Genomic DNA, 19,830 nt, shown 5'->3' on the forward strand with positions numbered 1-19,830 from the left:
TCTATCGGTACGTATTTAAAGGGTAGTGGAGCAGAGTCAGCACTAGAGAAGTTCCTAAAAGGTATGCATGGCCTGCGTGCAAGTCCACCAATACAAGGTTTCCATGAACAAGGATAACCAAGTAGCGAGCGAAACGTTCGGTGAATGAACATTTGATATATAGACCTTTGTTGACGAGCCCAACGTGGATTTCGCAACCTGATTACGAAGGCCACTACCGGACGATGTGAGTTCACCTAACAGAAGTCTAACCCCTTTGGTGTAGTACCCCTTGCTATTTTTCAATACAGGTGCCATTTATTACGGTATAGCTTTGTATGGTAAACAACACAGCTTTCGAGCCTCAGTCGCATGATGTCTTCGGCCAAGCATACGCCCGATTATGTACTCGTCTGGATGTGAAGCTGAAACCGTTCAGTATCAACCTCTTTAAACTTTTCAATCCCATAACTCCATCCTCATTCACTCCCCAATTCACCCAATTCAACACGCTTTACCCAGTTCAACACCACCTCGTGAATCTGCACACCTCGCAGATTTGTCGGCAAAACCCCCTGAAATGATATACCTGGTATAGCTCATCAAACACATCGTCTCGAATTTACATTCAACTGGTAAGATCTGAATGAGCACCGCTACAGATGTGTGATTGCACGATACAACCAGAAGGTGCCCCCAGTTGTTATTTATACCCCTTCACATCCAAAGCATGATTCGGAAGGGGAAAGGCTATGCTCTCATGAGCTGGCTTCTAAATTTGCCCTACTATATACAGGGTGGAGAGAATTTCGGATATGATTCGACAGCTTGGACCTGCAGAACGCGGGATGCACAAACCTGGAAGCGTATCACCGAAACAGGATTTGGCTGATCCCCGCTTGACCAGGGCGATACGGCCGCAGGCAGGTGCGATTTCTATACATCTTATTATCGGCTTAAGGTAAACATGGGGTAATGGAAAATGCGGGATGGACGCACCGGGCCGGTTTATGTCGCTCTCAATCGGCAATTTACGTTATAGGCGAGGAGACAATTAGCTTAATTAGTGGGTTCGTTTGCTCGTGGCCACCCAAGAAGCAAAGGGAACTTCAAATCTGTCCGATTACACCTAATCGAATTCCAACAGCTTATCAATTCCTTGAACGGACCCGCAAAATCGATCGCTTACATTCGCTCACTTCGGCCTCGTGGTGGATCCCGAAAAGTGTCCCGGCCCGGCCAAACGCGGGGTCCCCAGCCTGACCAGCCTGATCTTCCCCGTGGAGAAATCGTTTTGGGAAGTTCAACGCGATTGAGACCTACAAATGTGTCAATTCTCCTGAAATAGATGGGGGATTGACCCAATTCCAACTTCCATCGCTCCTCAGCCTCACGACCTTTCCGAACTACCCAGAAATGACCACCGACGAGGTCCCCGACATATATAACGCTTCTGGAACAGACAAGAAGGATATTAGCGCATCAAATCCGGAAGACTTCGCACATCGGGATCTTGATACCGAAGAAAAACACAGCCATGGGGAATCTCATCAACTACCGGAGTTGCAGCGGAGGCTCAAAAGCCGACATCTGCAGATGATTGCGATGGGTAAGCACCGCAAATACATTTTCTTCTCTTAGAGGTAATTCTCACACATCTTTACACAGGTGGTGCTATCGGAACAGGTCTTTTCATCGGTACCGGGACTGCCATTGCCACTGCTGGTCCAGTGGGTGCACTACTTGCTTATACCTTTGTCGGATCAATTGTTTACTCGGTGATGACGGCCCTAGGTGAGGTCGCTACCTACCTACCTATCCCAGGAGCCTTTGCAGCATACGCAAATCGCATTATTGATCCCAGTTTGGGGTTTGCAATGGGCTGGATTTACTGGTTTTCGTGGGCTTCGACATTTGCCCTTGAATTAACGGCTACGGGCCTCATAATTCAATTCTGGGATGATACAGTTCCGATGGCTGTTTTTATCGCGGTTTTCTGGGTTGTTATTATTATTATGAATATGTTTCCTGTTAATTGTTACGGTGAGATTGAGTTTTGGCTCTCGAGTATCAAACTTATCACCGTCGTTGGATTCATGATATTCGCCATTTGCATGAATGCCGGAGTGGGCCAGGAAGGTTATCTAGGGTTTAGATACTGGACTCACCCCGGTCCCTTCGTTCCCTATTTGATCGAGGGCCAAGACGCCCTGGCTAAGTTCATTGGATTCTGGGCTATTCTCATCAAAGCCGGATTTTCATACCAAGGCACCGAGCTTGTTGGTATCGCCGCGGGTGAAACCGCCAACCCGAAGAAGAATGTGCCTTCCGCCATCCGCAAGACATTCTTCCGCATTGTGTTCTTCTTTATATTCACGGTCTTCTTTATCGGAATTGTCGTACCGTCTGATGACGAGAATCTCGGAGAAAGCAACGGTGCAGATGCAAATTCGTCTCCTTTCGTCATCGCCGCACGACGAGCTGGTGTTAATGCTTTACCGAGCATTATAAATGCGGTTCTGCTCACCGTCGTGCTCTCTGCTGCCAATTCCAATGTTTATAGTGGCAGCCGAATTCTCGTCGGGCTGGCTAACGAGGGTTTTGCTCCTCCCTTTTTCGCCAAAACAACTAAGCACGGTGTACCATATGGTAGCGTTGGCTTCACAGCTCTTTTCGGCCTATTGGGCTTCCTTAACTTGTCGAACACGGGTGCCACCGTTTTCAACTGGTTGATGCAAATTGCTGGCTTGGCTGGCTTTATCACTTGGGCATCTCTAAACGTTATTCACCTGGCATTTATGAGAGCGTTGAAAGCGCGAGGTATACCGCGCGACAGCCTTCCTTACAAGGCTACCTGGCAGCCATTCTTTTCTTGGTATGGCTTGTTCTTCAACGTCCTCATCATTATCACCCAAGGCTTTACTGCTTTCATTCCAACATTCAGCGTCACGGACTTTTTCATCAACTACCTCAGTCTCATATTGTTTGCGGTACTATATTTCGGCCACAAGATTGCTTTCCGCACAGAATTCGTGAAGCCGATCGAGGCTAACATTGATACTGGTCGGTATGAAGACTGAAACAAATGTCTTCCCCGGTCTATCTGCAGCCAAGGCCATTGTAAATAAATTTCGGAAATCTTTTATAGCCAGGAATGTATTCAGCTTTCTGTTCCTCTCTTCCTGCTTTTCCTTACTCCTCTGTCGATAGCAATATACATTGTCAAGCATAGATTGTACATATTTGATTCACAGTTTCTTACTTCTTATGGGATTTTACAATGGCCTCAGTAGCCTCAGGAAATACTTCAGTCCTATATCTATCAAAGGATGCTACATTGTATATCTAGCTCGTCGAAATTAACGCGGGCTGCTAAATCAATTAGTTTAAGAGCTTCGACGTATAGAATGCGAGATATACATCCTACAATTATATCGTAGAGATAGAATGAATCTATATCCTCATATCTTATCTGAATATAGGGAGTTAAAAAAAGGAGCCAAAAAGGTGTCCCATGTCACTAGCCAGCACAAGGCCGGAGCTGGAAACTAAGAGGAAAGCGTTTTGCTTATGGTCATATCGTCAAATGGTGTAAACGGAGGTTCTGTCCGCCCCCCAGATCTCCTCACTTCCCTTCCATGAGAGTGGAAAAATTGACAATGCCTCTAGAGAACACGTTAAGAAGACCGCCAAAGCACTTAATGTAGGCTGAGCTGCTGAGCTTACATGACTACATTATGGATACGTCTACGGATGCGTGTTTGTGATGATGATGATGTTGATGATGAAATTTTTGGGCCACTGCTGTGTGTACAAGTGGCCAGGTTGGTTTATATACAATTGAGGTTTGGCAGGACATGCTCTGACTCTGACTGTGCGTATTTCAGGCCTTCGTATCGTAACGGCGCCGCGGGCTAGGATCTACACAATTCAGCAACGTGTGGGGAGACCGCGTAAAGTTATACGTGTTAGTCGATCTCTGTCAAGAGCCACCACAAAAGCCCCCAATTCCGGCTCAAGTCGTTGGAGTGCCGTCCTCCTCCTCCTCCTCCTTCTTAACTGGTAGTGCGCTACACCATAGGTCAGCCTATTATTCCAAAGACCCTCTTCGCAAACGAGTACCAGAAACATACCACATGATCAGGCGCCGCATAAGCCAGAAGAAAAGCTTGATGGTCTCAAAGACCAAGGTGAAGACTACTACCAGCCATAGGATGTTCAGAGCTAAGGGGGTAAGAACCTCCCCCGCTTCCTGGGCCAGTTGGAACAGCTTTCCGAGGACGAGGGTTGGTATAGGCGCTAGAAAACGGGTCAGAAAAGACACACTAGCAAAGAGGCTGAAGAGATCAAACTTACCGGCTGAGATGCCAGTCAAAAAAGAAAAGAAAAAGTGGTATAAAAAGACATTTTGATGATGGGTCTGTTTATATTGACAGAATGATATGAAGTTCCTGATGTAGGTTCTGCCAATGGCGAAGCCAGATTTTGGCGGTTTGGTTCGAACGCTCAGACTGGCCATCGACCGACGGGTGGTATGCTGCGGTGTATAGTAGCTTCGTGCGTAAGGCCGTGAAAAGGCCTTCCCAGAAACCTTCAACAATCTTTTATCACGGTCGGAGATCCACACAACGGGAATGCCCCAGTCACCTTCCTGGAGATCGTGCAGGATCGCAGTCGCCCAGTGGTATTCCAACACTTTTTCTTCCGCTCCACGGAGGTTGTCTTCATCCAGCTACTCCAGGTGTTCGTTTCCGACTGCTGACCATCCACTGGGTGGGTAACTGTGATGATGACGAGAGTTTCGGGTCGTTGTTGTATGCATAAGTGGCCGAGTTGGTTTATATACAATCGAGGGCCAACGCTTCCTCCCCACCAACGATCATATTATAAAAGTAACCACCCACAAAGGCTCCCAGTTTAGCCCAAGTCGAGGAAGTGACGTCCTTCTTTTCCTCTTAGACTAGTAGTGCGTTACACCGTAGGTCAGCCTATTATTACCAAAGACCCTCTTCGCAAACGAGTACCAGAGACATACCGCATGAGCAGATGCCGCACAAGCCAGAAGACAAGCTTGGTGGTCTCAAAGACCAAGGTGAAGACTACTGCCAGCCACAAGATGTTTAGGGCCGCCCGGGGGGGGGGGACGTCCCCCGCTTCCCGGGCTAGTTGGAACAGCTCTACGAGGACGGAGTCGTCCTCAGCACGATGCACGAGGGTTGGTATGGGCGCTCGAAAACGGTCAGAAAGAGACCAAAACAAGAAAGGGGTTCAAACTTACAGAGCCAATCACATGGGTTATCTATCGCTCAGAGAAACCCGGCAATAAGCCACAGGAGATCATGGCCCGTGGCTGTCATGAAAGGTACGGGGGGACATTCAGAAACCCAGCAGCACGAGCTGCTGGCCAAACCAATAAAGCAGCAGGCCTCCCACCACCGTCAACATTATCGGGGACATTGTTTTGGGCCACCTCTCGGAGGCCAGGCAAATGAGCTCGCCGGCCCAGATTTCATCTCCTTTGGAGGCCGCTTTTGGTATGTCTGCTCGAAAAGAATGTCAGAAAGGGTCCAAAGAAGGCATGAAGAAACCACCCCAGAAGTTCCAAGAACCCCAGAAAGGAGTACAAAAAGGGGTCAAAAGAGTCCAAACTTACCAAAGATACGGTCAAAAAGGAATAAGAAGAACGTGGTAAAAGCATAGTGGATGGTAGTAGTATGTCTGAATCATGCGGAGGTAAACTTCTGTGTCCTGCGAAATTATTTTGTGGACTTACAAAGTGAAGGTGAGGGAAGGTACGGGCCTACGTGATGTCAGAGCTTAGTCGCCTGGACAGGTGCAATATTCATATCAATTCTAATCAGCCAGTCTTGTTCTTCTTCTTAGAAGCCTTTTCTTTTGAAATCTGTCCATAGCTTGGTGACGCAGCAATCATATCAAACGGGCTCTCATGGCTGCCACCGACAAGCCCCCACATTGAAACCCGGGTGATCCGGTGCCTAGCAAGCTTGCTTATACCTTTACGGCTTGTTTCTTTTAACGAGGTTTTGTCGTCTTTAGAGACGTCAAAGGCTCGAGCTTTTCGACAACATCCGCATTCAAGGGTACAATGTCCAACCCCAAGCTTACACTTAATCTTCCAGTAGCCTCTTCAAATAATTAGAATTATAACCTCCATCTTGGAAGATGCCTGTCTTCACCTAATTATGAACTTAAGTGAGGTTGCGCGCTTGCGAAAGACCTGAAGCCATACAAAGATGATAGCCGGAAAAATCGATGCTAGCGTGACCTGATAGGTACAAGCTATGAATATAGCTGTGCCCAAAATACTCCTAATTTCACCGAGGAGAAAGCATATTCTCAAATAGCAAGGAACAAATTATAAATAACTACGTTCGTCTTTGAAACAATATCGACTACGATCTTGCATGTATTTTGATTTGCCGGAGACGGAGATGCCCTGACTTGCATTGTATCAAGACAGATCGGTTAGAATGCAAGACAAAGCACTTATGGTCATGCTTGAAGTCATTTTACCTCGCAGTTCTATAGGTATACCTTTCCAACAAAAAGGATCCCCGATATACATGAAATTGGCGGTGTGTCTGTACGACTATCACCCATTAATCCCATAGGGATTCTTCTGCATTTTGTGCTTCATTCGCTCGAATAAGGTTGACACTACCGTATTCCACGTAACGAGCATGTTCTCATGGGATAACTGGCAAAAGCTTAAGATCTGTATGGTTAGTTGCGAACCAGATAATTCAGCCGCAAGAACTAATGCTTTTGTTGTTGTGTATGACATATAGAGCATATATACCTAGATAAAACGTAAACTCGCGTATAAAAGTAGTTTGCCACTATGTGTTACCCACCAAGTATCGCATATGGTTAGGAGAGTAGTCGAATAGCCACTCACGTTACATGATTGTCACCTGAAACCTGGAAATTAGCCTAAATGGTTGAACAACTTATATAGCGCAATCTCTCACCGGCCAGGAATACTGCTAGGGGGTAATTACGAGCATCTCTTGTAGTACAAGAAGCCTAAAGTTATGAAGGGATCTACAATCATGAGGTTAAATTGTGCCACCCACGTGCCTAGAGGCAACTCTATAAAGATTGGAAATTCCCAAATTCCCACATGGGATCACTCCGTGTTTCACCTTATCCTTTAAGCGATCTGGTACTGCGATCCAATCTGCTGATATTTTATACCCTTTCCTTAACAAGTCACTATGTCGATCTTCATACCTGATATGTTCGTGTCATTTATGGCTTCTACCGTCAAAGTCAACCCTCACTTTGACAAAGTCCGAGAAGAATCAGAGCAATGGCTCTCAAGGTATGCTTCCCTGGGACACTGCCTTCCAGACAATTGGAATAACTAGGCACAAGTGTGTGCGGATTTGGCCCGAGCCAGTCGAATACTCTTCATAGTCTAGATTTCGGATTTTTCTGCGCGGTGGTCATCCCTTTTGCAGATGAAAAAAAGCTGCGCCTCTTATGCGATTGGGGAAATTGGGTATACTATAACCATTTCCCCTTTTTCAACCTGGATATTCGACTCCAGTATGTGCTGACTCCATATGCAGATATTTCCCTTCGATGATGGTAAAGACCATTAATCTATAATACTATATCTCCAATGAAAGAATGACTAATACCAATAGAATTTGATAATGGTGCATTGAAAGATGATCAAGTTATGGCTCAAAGAATGATTGAAGACCTGATCTCCGTTATGGAAGGGAGTCTAGAAGAGCCCGAAGAACCTCTACTAAAGGCATTCCAACTGACATGGAAGCAAATATCAGAGGTGAGAATTGATCTATACAACTTTGTTAATTCCTCTCAGCTAATGACAAAAAGGCGCCCAAAGGTATGATATGTATTTTCCTTATGTTTGATCTCTACCTACATTAAATCCAGGTGTTCAGAAACGGTTCGCAAAATATATGAAGGAATTTTGTCGGGCCAATCTGGAGCAGGTCCAGCGTCAACCATCTGGCGACATAGCAGATATCGATGAGCTAACCGATATGAGACGCGGACTGATTTGCACAACACCCATTTTTGCGTTGATTGAGTGAGCTCTACTCCTTTGTTGCTCCGAGCTAGAAGATCTGCAAGCTTATAAGGGAACGACAGATATGCATCTGACCTTGACCTGCCGGTTGAAGTGGTCGATCACCCTGTTATAGAAGAGCTTCGTGTTATCATCACCGATATTGTTTGGATGTATTAATCCCCCCATGTCCATGATCCATGCCTTTTCTAACCCATACAGCCAAAACGACATTGTCTCCTATTTTAAGGAGCAGGTAGGTCGATACATAATATCTCAGGGATGAATTATCTGATACTTCCAAAGGACCTTGACGAAAAGCACAATATTGTGACTGCATACCTGCTAAAGGGATATCCTCTCCAAGCCGCATTCGAAAAGTCCGGCAATTTACTCCAGTCGCGCTATCGTGACTGGTATCGCAATTTTGCCCAGCTTCCATTCTGGGAGGAGAATATTGATCGTCAGGTACAGTTGTATCTTTCAGGGGTCCAGAATGTGGCTTTGGCCAATTTGAATTGGAGGTTTGGCTCTCTACGTTTCTTATACTTCACTTGTTTCCTAACCATATGACGGGTTGCTATGTTTTAGTTTCCGGACAGATCGATACTGGTATGGCCAAAATGACAAAGTGAGATCTACTAGAGAGGTCACGATCCCACTACAACCAGCATTAGATGGTTGAAGAGCCAAACTGTCCTCGCTGGGGGGGATATAGGTTACCAGAGAGAGGCTGTTACAGGGTAAATTTACTATCTCTGCGGTTCTCATAAGAAGTTCTCATCTTCCATGGGACCTCAAAGCAGCGTGTTCAAGGTAGCCATTTTCAACAGCCGATTTACCACTAGGGTTGGGTAAACGTTAAAAAAGCTTCTCAACTCATAACATTGTTCCTGGTCTAGCTAAACAACAGGAAACCATTAGATCTCATCGTCGAGTGCAAGGGTAGACATGGTAGACATAATCTGAGCAAGAGCCTGCACATCCTTATCCCCCTGTCCACTCAGACAAACAACAACATCCCGCTCAGGTCCCAACTCCTTCGCAACACGCATACCACCAGCAATAGCATACGAACTCTCAAGTGCAGGCATAATCCCCTCAAGCTGGCAGAGCAACGAAAAAGCCGTCAGGGCCTCCGAATCATTTGCCGCAACAAACCTAACCCGACCAGACTCCTTCCAACTCAACAACTCAGGCCCAACACCAGGATAATAAAGCCCAGAAGAGACAAAATGTATCTTATCAACCTCCCAATCCTCATCCGAAGACAAGGAAATCTGCAACCCCCGCGACTCACGAACAGGGCCTCCATCCAGCGAAGCAGAGTTCTGCCCCGCCATAGACGCATCACCATCCGCCTGGACACCGACAAGAGCAACAGATGCATCACCCAGGAAAGGATAGAACATACCAACAGCATTCGATCCACCGCCCACACAGGAAACAAGCGCATCAGGCAGTCTCACCCGCATTCACCGCACCGAACTGAACCCGAGTCTCGGTTCCAATGACAGTCTGGAACGTGCGCACGATAGTCGGATACGGATGCGGGCCAAACGCGGAGCCGATAATGAAATGCGTCGTCTTCAAACCCCTCGCCCAGACACTGAAGGCCTCATTGACTGCATCGCGGAGTGTACCCTTTTCGCCGCTGCGCGGCGCATCAACGGGGACAACCTCTGCGCCGAGGATGCGCATACGCAAGATAGTCAAAGCTAGATCTTTGCATTCGAAGTCCTGGGAGCCCATGAAAATAGTGCAGTTCATGCCGAATTGCGCGCAGAGAGTTGCTGTTGCGACGCCGTGTTGGCCAGCGCCTGTTTCGGCGATTATGGAGGTTTTGCCGAGTCGGCGCGCGAGGACGATTTGGCCCAGCGCGTTGTTGATCTTGTGACTGCCGGTGTGGTTGAGGTCTTCGCGTTTCAGCCAGATGCGTGCTCCGCCTGCGTGTGCGGTTAGGCGTGGGGCTAGGTGGAGGGTGGAGGGTCTGTTGGCGTATGTTGCGTAGGAATTTATCTCGGCCCAGAAGGTTGGGTCTGCGTTTGCCGCCTCGAATCCGTTTTCTAGTTCGGTCAGGCCTTCTGTTAGGGATGTTGGGACGTATTGGTCGCGGAAGGCTCTCAGTTGGGTTGTGTCTGTGGGATTGGTGGCTTTGTCGGTGTCTTCGGGTGCATCATTTGCTCCATCGTTGGAAAGGTAGATGGTAGTGGAAGACAAGGGTTGGGTAGCTTGCTGTCCTCTTGCGGTTACGACATTTTGATCCCAAGTGCGATCAGCAATTTCAAGACAATACTCCCTGACCTTCCGAGCTCCATTTCCAGGAACTGCGGTTCCCAGTATCTGGATGATTTGGCTGCCGATGACGACTCCTTCGGCAAGACGGCCAATATCAACGAAATGTTGTGGGGTTTCGATACCAAATCCGACAGCGACTGGGACTGGGTTTCCAGTGCAAGCATGCACACGATGGAGCAGGTCTCCCACGCATCCATAAGGCTCCTCATGGGTTTCATAAGGCTCCTCATGGGTTTCATAAGGCTCCTCATGGGTCCCGCTAACTCCCATCCGAGATGCGATGCAAACAAAAGAGTCAGCGATGTTGCAAAGCAACTTCATGTGAGCATCCGAGGTGGAAGAGGCAATGAGAGGAATGTACGATAGTCTGGCATCTTGGTTAGCCCCATACAAATGTAGGTCTGGGAAGTATTGTATACAGACCCTTTCGATTTGCACAAGTCACGGAACCCCACCGTGGTCTTGGGGAGAAGATCAACGATGGTAAGCCCGTCTACACCAGCAGCCTTGCATTCTCGAAGCAGCTTCTCCTCTCCATAGGGATAGGAGCGGACAGGGTTGTAGTACCCAATGAACAGCACGGGAATAGCTAGGCCTCGCTTACGGGCTGACTGGACCATATGCAGGATGTATGAAATTTGAACGCCGTTCTCGAGGGCCCTGAGATTGGCCAGCTTGATGGCATGGCTTTCGGCCGTGGGGCCTGTGAAGGGAATTCCAAGTTGGATGATATCTCAAGGGTTAAGATTAGTGAATGTTACTGTAGAGTGGTACATGTGCATGTCTCATGAAAGAGACAGGACTGAAATAACATACCTGCACCCCCAGCTTGCATAGCCAACATGATGTCCGGTGTCTCGCTTATGGTGGGAAAGCCAGCCGTCACGTAAGTGATCATAGCAGCACGGTTTTGGGCCTTGCATTCTGCAAAGGCATCTTTAATGGCTTTCATGTTGTGGTAGCAATAACGTTGTCCTGTAGAGAGTGTGTCGCCACGCTATCTCGATGTAGTCGGTAGAAGAGATGAAAGAAGAGATGAAAGAAGAGATGAAAGAAGAGATGAAAGAAGAGATGAAAGAAGAGAAAAAGGAAGAGGTGAGAGAGACGGAAATTTCACGTATTTGAGCAAACGATCTCAGCTTCTCGCCGAGAAGTGCTGTCGCCGAGAGGTCCTGTCGCCGAGAAGTCTTATGTTAGAGGCATCACTCTTGAGGTCTACTCGTTTGCCCCTATATCCTCTCCCCCGAGTCTTTTCTCGATAGCCCAAGATTCATCCATGCTCTTTCTCCCAACGGCTTTGATTGTAGCAGCATCTTTGCAAGTCAATTTTATATATAAAATGTTGATCAATCGTGCCACCAACTGTTAAGGGCTACGATACTGAAGACCTAGTGAATACTAGCATAGGAAAATCGGAAAGAAGAGAGGTGGTATGAAACCTATGGAAAGCAGGCTGTATATGAAGCGTGCACTAACAAAGAAATGGCAAACTAGCAAAGGCTCAGTCTGCACAAAGAGCCAAAGACATCCTAGATATGTCAACACACCCCCCTAGACTGAGCATCAAAAGCAAAAATCAATCTGGTTCACATGGTAAAAATCGTAGTAAAAAGTATAGAGAAAAACACAGTATCCACAGCTTCAATCCGCCTTCTCTTACCTACTTATTAGTAGCTGTCGAAGTCTTTCGAAATCGACTTTCGGTAATGCTTTTATTAGCGTATCTATAGGGTTTTCTTTAGTATCAATAAGCTAGATATCGATTTGTTTCGATTTTAAAGTATATTTAATAAATTAGTATTTAATATCTAGCCACCTAGTGCCTTTATTATACGTATCTTTCTTAAGAATTATTTTGCTGAGCGTAATTTCTCTCTTCTTCACGCATCTACGCGCATCTACCACATTTTCCGGAGTATCCTACATCTTTATAGTAGCACCTCCCTCAGGTAGTCCAACTATTTACCTACCAACTGTTCCCCCTCCTCGCTAGAACCAAGACTTGCAAATTGAATGTTGCGAATAGCATGTCCCTTCCACATGAGCAACATAACAAACATGAAGGAGAACACCGCAAAGAAAGCCATCATACCATAAACCCAGCCAACATCAACAGCCTCAACCCAAGGATTGATATAGAAGCTGATCGTCAATCCATACACAATACGATAAGCACCAATAACGATACCCGCCTCAGCCGGGTACCGCGTAAAGCACTCGACAACATAATTCACCGTGACCGGAACACTGGCCAGCGACCCGACAGTCACAATAAAAACTGCTAGTGCGAGTACCATGTAATGCAAATGATACTGCAAAGCGGCGCCAAAGATCCCCAGGCCAATAGGGTTGATCACGAGACTAGGAATCCACAGGACATGTAGTCGATACTCGGGCTTCCAGACACCGCCGTTGTACCGGCGTGCCAGTGCGAGCGGCAGACGGTCATTCAGATAGTGGCCGTAGAATTGGACGAATATGATTCCAATCCAATGGCAGAATGTGAATGCCGCGTTTTGTTCCAGTGAGAACCCGTAGCCACCTTCCGAAATGGGTTTTTGGAGCCATACCGGCGTGAGTGCATTGACGCCCACGTAGAATCCAAAGGAGATTAGTGTGAATATTCCCATGATGATTGTCACGGGGCACATTCCAATTAGGAAAGGGGTGATTCCGACTTTTGCCTGTTCGATTAAATTAACGTTAGATCGAATTTAGTTCCTATGGGACGGCACAGAGCCTCATGTTTTCTATTTTCTGTACATACCGTTTCTTTCCAGGTAGTCGGCAAGACAACCCTCTGCCCGAAGAAGAAAGTAGCGAATCTATTGGCCAAAATTCCACCCGGAACATTGGGGTTCCTTTCAAGGCATTCACGGTCGAATCCAGTTTCCTCGAGGAAACAGAAACAACAGATAAGCGTGAACCCCAGCAGACCGACCGTCCACCAGAACTCAACAGGAAAGAAAGAGTGCGCAGAAACAAAACCGGAGAAGGTCGGACCGGCAATCGTTCCAAACAAGAACGCCATGTGCAGAGCAGTAAAAGCGCGACCACGCTGATGCAAGAAGAACAGATCGGTCACGATGCGAGGGCCAAGCACTGTGGGCACGGCACCGAAAGAAGCCGGCAAAGAGCCGGGAGATTACGTATGCGATATAGTCATCAGGATCGGTCATAAGGGCGGCCCAGATCTGGCATACTAGTGTGAATAGCACACACCAGAAGATCACGGAGCTGCGACCGAGCATGTGAGATATCGGGGCGAAGAAAAACGGGCCCGCCGCCATGCCGGCTAGGGCGGCTGAATTCTGGGGGATGTTAGATGGACTGATATTGGATTTGGTAATGCGGAGTGTAAACTCTTTGGTAAAGGGAGTTGTAAACATACCGCATAGGATTCCTCCAGCTTCGTCTTGTTGTACAGTTTCTCCTGATCGGCCAGATTGAGCTGTCCTGATAAGGGCGCGATAGCACCAGAGAAGGATGCGAGGCATAGCACAGCCAGTATTACATATTTGCGAGTAACGGTCCAGTTCTGGGAGGGTTTAATCAGTTGTTTTTCAGGGACAATGATGTTCGAGGGTCTTCTGTCGTACCAGAGGGTCCCGGGGGTGAGCACTAGGTTGGGGGGACCAGGACAAGGTGATCTGTATGCTGCTTTTCCATTGGAGTTGAAAAAGAACGGGTCGTTTCGACATCGTGTGCTTCTTTGTGGTCCATAGCTGGCTTCTTATATTGCCTCGTCGGATCCAGTATACCTAGGTAGTGACCAAGAACCTTCCTTGGGAACCGTGTCTTTTGTTATCCCTTGCGTTGACGTCTCCCCTTTTTTTTTTCAGCTCGCCCTGGGACACAATATATCTTGGCGGGCTAGATCCAAAGCTTTAATTTCGCCAAGCTCTTTTGCCGAGCTCTTTGAACCTCGGAGATATTGGGCTAAACCTTCGTACCAAGATATACCGCCCTCTAAATTCCGCCGGTTCTGCCGGTTCTAAACGTTTTAATATAGTTAGGCTGTAGGCACGTGATTTGGTATGGAGAGGTTAGTAGCAAAGGTATATACCTAACAAAAAAAGACCACTGAAAACACACATGAAAGGACTATCGGAGAAGACTACCTGAGAAGATCACTAGGAAGACTACGCGGCCGACACTTTATATAGCAGTATATACCGGGCAGGCGGTATATCCGGGTACAAAGGTTTAGCCCAATATTTCCGAGGTCCCACTGTACGAGTAGGGGAAAGCTTGGGGGACACGTCAGCTTGGCTCTGGGTCAGTTGTGGGGTGTTTGGGTTCGTAGGCGCGAAAATTCATTCCTAACATCTCCTGCGCCTAGAATAGATGAGAGATTGCACTTGACGGACTACCTTGAAATCTGTATGTTGTCAAATTTGTCAAACTCTTCGAGTTGGTTCTGAAATGGAAAATAAGGCCTGATATTTCAGGTGTCCACCAGAAACATCCATGGATGAACTTCAACTTCCCAGTCACTTTGGGATCCTCTAGCGCTGTTATTCCCTGACTGCTGTTGAATTGACTCGCATCTTCCGAATGAAACTGTCGGCCGCTTACGCCGATAGCCCTGTCAGATCCACCTCGGAGGAAAAACTACTCCAGAGGAAAACCCAGGCTTCGGCGATAGCTTCAACACGCCGAGAGGTCTTTCGTACAAAATGTCGACTGAATCCTGTCAGGTTATTTTCTGCGTACATCATTTCACCGATTTAGACATGCACAGATTGTCAATCAATCTTTTACATCGATTATATACCATCTAATCCCACCAAATCATGGAAACCAAACCCGATCTCGAGTCCCAAAAACCAACCCCACAGGTCGATTCTCCCCACGACACGGAATCAGAAGATGACCTGGCCCTGAAACCCCAGCCGTCAAACGCCTACGGCATCCCAACATGGCGCAAATGCCTCATCCTCTTTGTCGTCAGCTGGATGACCCTCGCTGTCACATTCTCTAGTACTTCATTATTGCCCGCAACCCCGGAGATCGCTACCGAGTTTTCTACTACATCGGAGATTCTCAATGTCACCAACGCAGGTGTGCTAATTGCTATGGGCTTTTCGTCTTTTATTTGGGGTCCTATCACGAATCTATTCGGGCGTCGCAATGCCTATAATGCAGCTATCCTTGTGCTTTGTGCATGCTCGGCCGGTACCGCCGTGGCGATCAATTTGCATATGTTTATCGCAATGCGCATTTTGGGAGGTTTTACGGGTACTTTCTTCATGGTTGCTGGGCAGACTATCCTTGCGGATATCTTTGAACCGGTACGTTGGTTTGGTTCCGGTTGTCTTCGGGTTACTGACAAGAGTTGATAGACTGTGCGTGGAACAGCTGTTGGCTGCTTTATGGTTGGATCTGTCAGCGGGCCTGCAATTGGTATGTTATACTATCACTATCTCTATGCTCGTTGTCGGATCTCAGTAGCTAATTCTAAAATTAGGACCCTGCATCGGCGGTATCATCGTCACATTTGCTCAATGGCGCATTATATACTGGTTGCAATTCGCAATGACGTTACTCGGCCTCGTCTTGTCTCTTCTTTTTGTCCCAAGTATCCAAGAAAAGAACCGGGACTCCGACAAACCCTTGGAGCTTTGCATTGTCATAAGCATGTTCAATCCCATGCGCATCTTTCGTCGATTTGTGTATCCCAATGTCTTTCTTGCAGTAAGCATTATCTGCCAGTACTAAATTGGTACCTCCAGAGCTTATCGGGTGACTGACTAACAAGCAATAGTGCCTCACATGTGGCCTTCTTTCTACATTCCAATACGCACTTCTCACCTCAGCCCGCTCGATTTTCAACCCACGTTTCAACCTAACGTCTCCCCTCGTCAGCGGCCTATTCTACCTCTCCCCAGGAATAGGTTTTTTGATCGGCAGCGTCGTTGGCGGCAAGCTGTCCGACCGCGCCGTCAAGAAATGGATTGTTAAACGAAACGGTGTGCGTCTGCCTCAGGACCGACTGAACAGTGGTCTTGCCACCCTATTTGGGGTCCTCCCAGGTGCGACCTTAATATATTGCTGGACCTTAGAGGAAGAAGTGGGTGGCATGGTTGTGCCAATTATCGCCGCTTTCTTTGCGGGCGTAGGACTTCTGGGTGCTTTTAATGGGCTGAATACTTATTCTGCTGGTGAGTGTTATATCTTTGTACCATTCTCAGGCTCCCAAACTAACTATCCGTCTTTCAGAGGTTATGCCGCAAGCTCGTTCAGAGGTAATCAGCGCAAAGTACATGGTGCAATATATCTTTGCTGCCGCAGCGACGGCGGCTGTTGAGCCGGTAATCGGTGCTATCGGGGTAGGATGGACATTTACAATCTGTGAGCTTTCTCAATGGAATCATGATTGGGACATATCTAACCATCCGTTTAGGTGTCTTCTTCGCTATAGCAAGTGGCTTCATTGTGCTTACTATCACGAAATGGGGCATTGACATGCAGCGATGGTTTGAAAGGAAGTTCAGCCTCGATGCGAAGACTTGACCACAACCATATAATCTTTCTTTTCTATTTGCATTTATGTCTTTGCATCCCGGGCGATTTACAATAGCTGCATGATAGAGTTGGCTTATAGATAGACAGATATGGTGATTTCGTGAAATAAAATAAGTATAGAATCCGATACCAGTCTTTGACCATATAGAGCCTCCAAAAGGAAACTTATTAAACCAGTGAAAGACACATTACTCGTTTCTAATTAGGTATACAATGTATTATGCTCATTTAGGCAAAGATCCACGGGTTGCTGCCCAGATGGGCAGCAAATTGATTAGTCAGTTTCTCAGAAGCTCGGCAAAATCCCAAAATTGCCGAAGACTCGGAAAAGAACCTCAAATCTCCGACCGCATCCGGACGGCATCCTTTTCTGCACCTGAAAAGCCTGAAGATAAGGGATTTTATCAGATGGCGCGAAAAAGACGTGCTCTTACGGAAGAGCAAGAACAGCCAGGTAGGGAGTCCCAAAGAAGGAAATTTGTTGCGTGCGTATTCCAAATACCTCATGCCGAACCCACCGAACACTGACTCACGGCATCACAGCTGCCAAAGATGCCACTCGCATAAAATCAAATGTTCCGGAGACCAGCCGTGTAGCAAATGTCGCACGGTAGGACTCGCTGATGAATGTGCCTACGCCACTCGAGATCGCCAGGTGAAAGTTAGTGAGAAGTATGCAAGCCACAGGTTATTATTAGACCAAGCCGTTTAAAAAGCTTGTCTTATCACACGTGTCAAGAAGCTAAAACCATCGTCTCCAGCTATCTGGAGCAGATCCTTGCAGAGAATCAGCGACTCAAGGAACGGTCGATCACCTCGGCTCAGGTTGCCGAGACCAACGATCACTCGCAGAGGTAGATATCCCTTGACTTTGCAAAAGATGAACAACATACTGAGATGCGAAAAAGAGCGCCTTCCAAGACAGCAGATGCCCCTGATGGAACAGGGATTCAGAATCCATTGATTGGAGATCGAGCCTGGTTCCACCGGTATGATCCATCCTCGCCACCCATCTACATCGGCGAGGCAGCATGTTCAGCATTCGCAACACGGTTTCGGCGTTTCTTGTCGGGAAATAGCGCGATGCCACATATTCCTCGAACACAGTATGAGCGCGAAGAGACAATTGCCACAGCGAACGAAGCCGATATCCAGTGGCCGAGCCTTCACCATGCTCGGTTGTTGGTCCGGATAGCAATCCATCAAATCGGACATCTGTACCACCTCATGATGCGCAAGTCGACGCTAGACAAACTGGAAGAGATCTACCAGACACAAGACTTTGATTGCACGGCTAACAAGTGTAAATTCTTCGCCCTGTTCGCCTTCGGCCAGGCGTATTCAATCCGATCTGAGCCCAATTCTGGCTCCAGAGTACCTGGCACATCATACTTTGCTCGATCAATGAGTCTGGTCCAGATCCTGCCGGAAGAGAACCAGTGTTACACACTTGGAAACACTGTTATTGTTGGTATGTGGCTCAGCATGTCCTATTGTTCGACATCAGAGTACTTACCACATCCCAAGTCTCTTTTTTCATACTATCTCAACCGGCGCCATTCGGCGTACATTCTCATTGGAAACGCTATGCGGATGGGTTTGACGATCGGCCTGAACCACAACATCCCAGAATCACAGCTAATCGACCCAGTGGAGCGCCAACACCGCATCCAAATATGGTGGACAATCTACATCTTCGACCGGATGTGGGGATCCAAAATGGGTCTCCCAATGCAAATCCTCGATGAAGATATCCACGTCGACATGCCCTCAACCATCTCCCCACGCTGGCGTCACGAAGAAGAACTCTCCGACTCAGAATACATGACCGCCAACATCAAGCTGGCACGCATAGTCGGCGAGACAATCACCCGTTTATACAGCCGTCGAAAGTACCAAGAGACCTTCCTCCAGCGCGTGCAGAAACTCCTCAAAGCCCTGAAAAACTGGGTAGAAACACTCCCCGAATCCCTCAGACTGAACATGGAGGACCTGGAGTCGAGCAAGAAACCCGTCGTCTCCCTCCACATGGCCTTCAACCAATGCGTGATCCTAACTACGCGCCCAACGCTACTGCACCTCCTGATGACACTAAGTAAAAAAAGTAAACCCTACCCCGATACCAATAATACCAGTGGGGCCGAGACCGAAAGGGAGGGCGAAGGCGTATCTGTTTCCCAACCCGTCCTTACCCTAAGCGAAGCATGTATCCATGCAGCGCGACATTCCCACTCCATGATCCTAACAAGGTGGATCAACGGGTCCATGCCAACCTTTGGATATTTCCACGCCCACTACCTCTTCTCCTCGGCGTTGATATTGGCAATGTCTAGCTTTGTCCCGATCGGCAGTCCAACTGATATGACAGGGTTCGACTCCGCGCTGGATCTGCTGCGCTCCATGACCGAGAATGGCAATTTGGCTGCGGCGGAATTCTACCATAATCTCGAGCAGGTGAAGGTTTGTCTGGCTGCGTATCGGGGACTGAGGCGGGGTGAGCGGAATACCGATGCGACTGCTGGAGGAGAGGCTTCTACAAGTAATACCAATGCTAGTGCTAGTGGCAACCCTCCCCCTGGCGCTGGTGTACCGGCTTTGTCCGGACCTTCATCGCATTTACCAGCTACTACTCCTTTCATGAACATGGCGCCACTGAACCAATCGACGTCTATACCTGCAATACCCGCCACACATCATGTCCTTGCTTCTGCCACCACTCAACCTGTCCACAGCCATGGAATCGATGCATATGTCTATCCCTTGAGGGATACTGTTAGTGGGTACACGACTGAAATGGCGTTTCTAGAGCCGACTATGCAGGATTTCCTGGCGCAGTCAGATATCGACCTTGGGCTGTTGCATCCTGTCGATGCGTTCTTCAACGAGGCGGAGAATCTATATACATGTCATGAATTTTGAGCCTGATTGGCCAGGGAAATTAAATATTAATGATGATA

The 19,830-nt window shown here is 47.6% G+C and overlaps 6 protein-coding genes across 6 annotated transcripts; 3 read left to right on the plus strand and 3 right to left on the minus strand.

The window, feature by feature from the left end:
• Window positions 1-1,395: 1,395 nt before the first annotated feature.
• Window positions 1,396-3,059, plus strand: N7519_003943 (uncharacterized protein; the record flags this gene model as incomplete). The annotated part of the gene is made up of 2 exons (XM_057290719.1): window positions 1,396-1,588; window positions 1,648-3,059. 2 exons carry the CDS (start codon window positions 1,396-1,398, stop codon window positions 3,057-3,059), a joined length of 1,605 nt encoding a protein of 534 aa, XP_057151921.1.
• A 935-nt stretch (window positions 3,060-3,994) lies between these two features.
• N7519_003944 (uncharacterized protein) lies at window positions 3,995-4,498 on the minus strand (the record flags this gene model as incomplete). The annotated part of the gene is made up of 3 exons (XM_057290720.1): window positions 3,995-4,049; window positions 4,113-4,278; window positions 4,336-4,498. The coding sequence occupies 3 exons, from the start codon at window positions 4,496-4,498 to the stop codon at window positions 3,995-3,997; spliced, it is 384 nt and encodes a 127-aa protein (XP_057151922.1).
• Window positions 4,499-7,568: 3,070 nt separating this feature from the next.
• On the plus strand, window positions 7,569-8,682 carry N7519_003945 (terpene synthase family protein; the record flags this gene model as incomplete). The annotated part of the gene is made up of 8 exons (XM_057290721.1): window positions 7,569-7,593; window positions 7,653-7,798; window positions 7,852-7,861; window positions 7,912-8,068; window positions 8,131-8,220; window positions 8,270-8,303; window positions 8,354-8,515; window positions 8,650-8,682. 8 exons carry the CDS (start codon window positions 7,569-7,571, stop codon window positions 8,680-8,682), a joined length of 657 nt encoding a protein of 218 aa, XP_057151923.1.
• A 285-nt stretch (window positions 8,683-8,967) lies between these two features.
• N7519_003946 (uncharacterized protein) lies at window positions 8,968-11,297 on the minus strand (the record flags this gene model as incomplete). Its single annotated transcript, XM_057290722.1, has 4 exons — window positions 8,968-9,408; window positions 9,527-10,712; window positions 10,769-11,078; window positions 11,162-11,297. The coding sequence occupies 4 exons, from the start codon at window positions 11,295-11,297 to the stop codon at window positions 8,968-8,970; spliced, it is 2,073 nt and encodes a 690-aa protein (XP_057151924.1).
• Window positions 11,298-12,303: 1,006 nt separating this feature from the next.
• On the minus strand, window positions 12,304-14,046 carry N7519_003947 (uncharacterized protein; the record flags this gene model as incomplete). Its single annotated transcript, XM_057290723.1, is given in 5 exon segments — window positions 12,304-13,029; window positions 13,113-13,447; window positions 13,458-13,656; window positions 13,737-13,883; window positions 13,945-14,046. 5 exon segments carry the CDS (start codon window positions 14,044-14,046, stop codon window positions 12,304-12,306), a joined length of 1,509 nt encoding a protein of 502 aa, XP_057151925.1.
• Window positions 14,047-15,141: 1,095 nt separating this feature from the next.
• N7519_003948 (MFS transporter) lies at window positions 15,142-19,792 on the plus strand (the record flags this gene model as incomplete). Its single annotated transcript, XM_057290724.1, has 8 exons — window positions 15,142-15,639; window positions 15,691-15,751; window positions 15,816-16,042; window positions 16,113-16,509; window positions 16,568-16,699; window positions 16,752-16,824; window positions 17,635-17,727; window positions 17,782-19,792. The coding sequence occupies 8 exons, from the start codon at window positions 15,142-15,144 to the stop codon at window positions 19,790-19,792; spliced, it is 3,492 nt and encodes a 1,163-aa protein (XP_057151926.1).
• Window positions 19,793-19,830: the final 38 nt, after the last annotated feature.

This window comes from Penicillium mononematosum (genome assembly GCF_028829835.1).
Source record: "Penicillium mononematosum strain IBT 11891 chromosome Unknown utg000002l:1.0-8112719.0:1.0-8118358.0, whole genome shotgun sequence".
In the NCBI taxonomy this organism is placed as follows: Eukaryota; Fungi; Ascomycota; class Eurotiomycetes; order Eurotiales; family Aspergillaceae; genus Penicillium; species Penicillium mononematosum.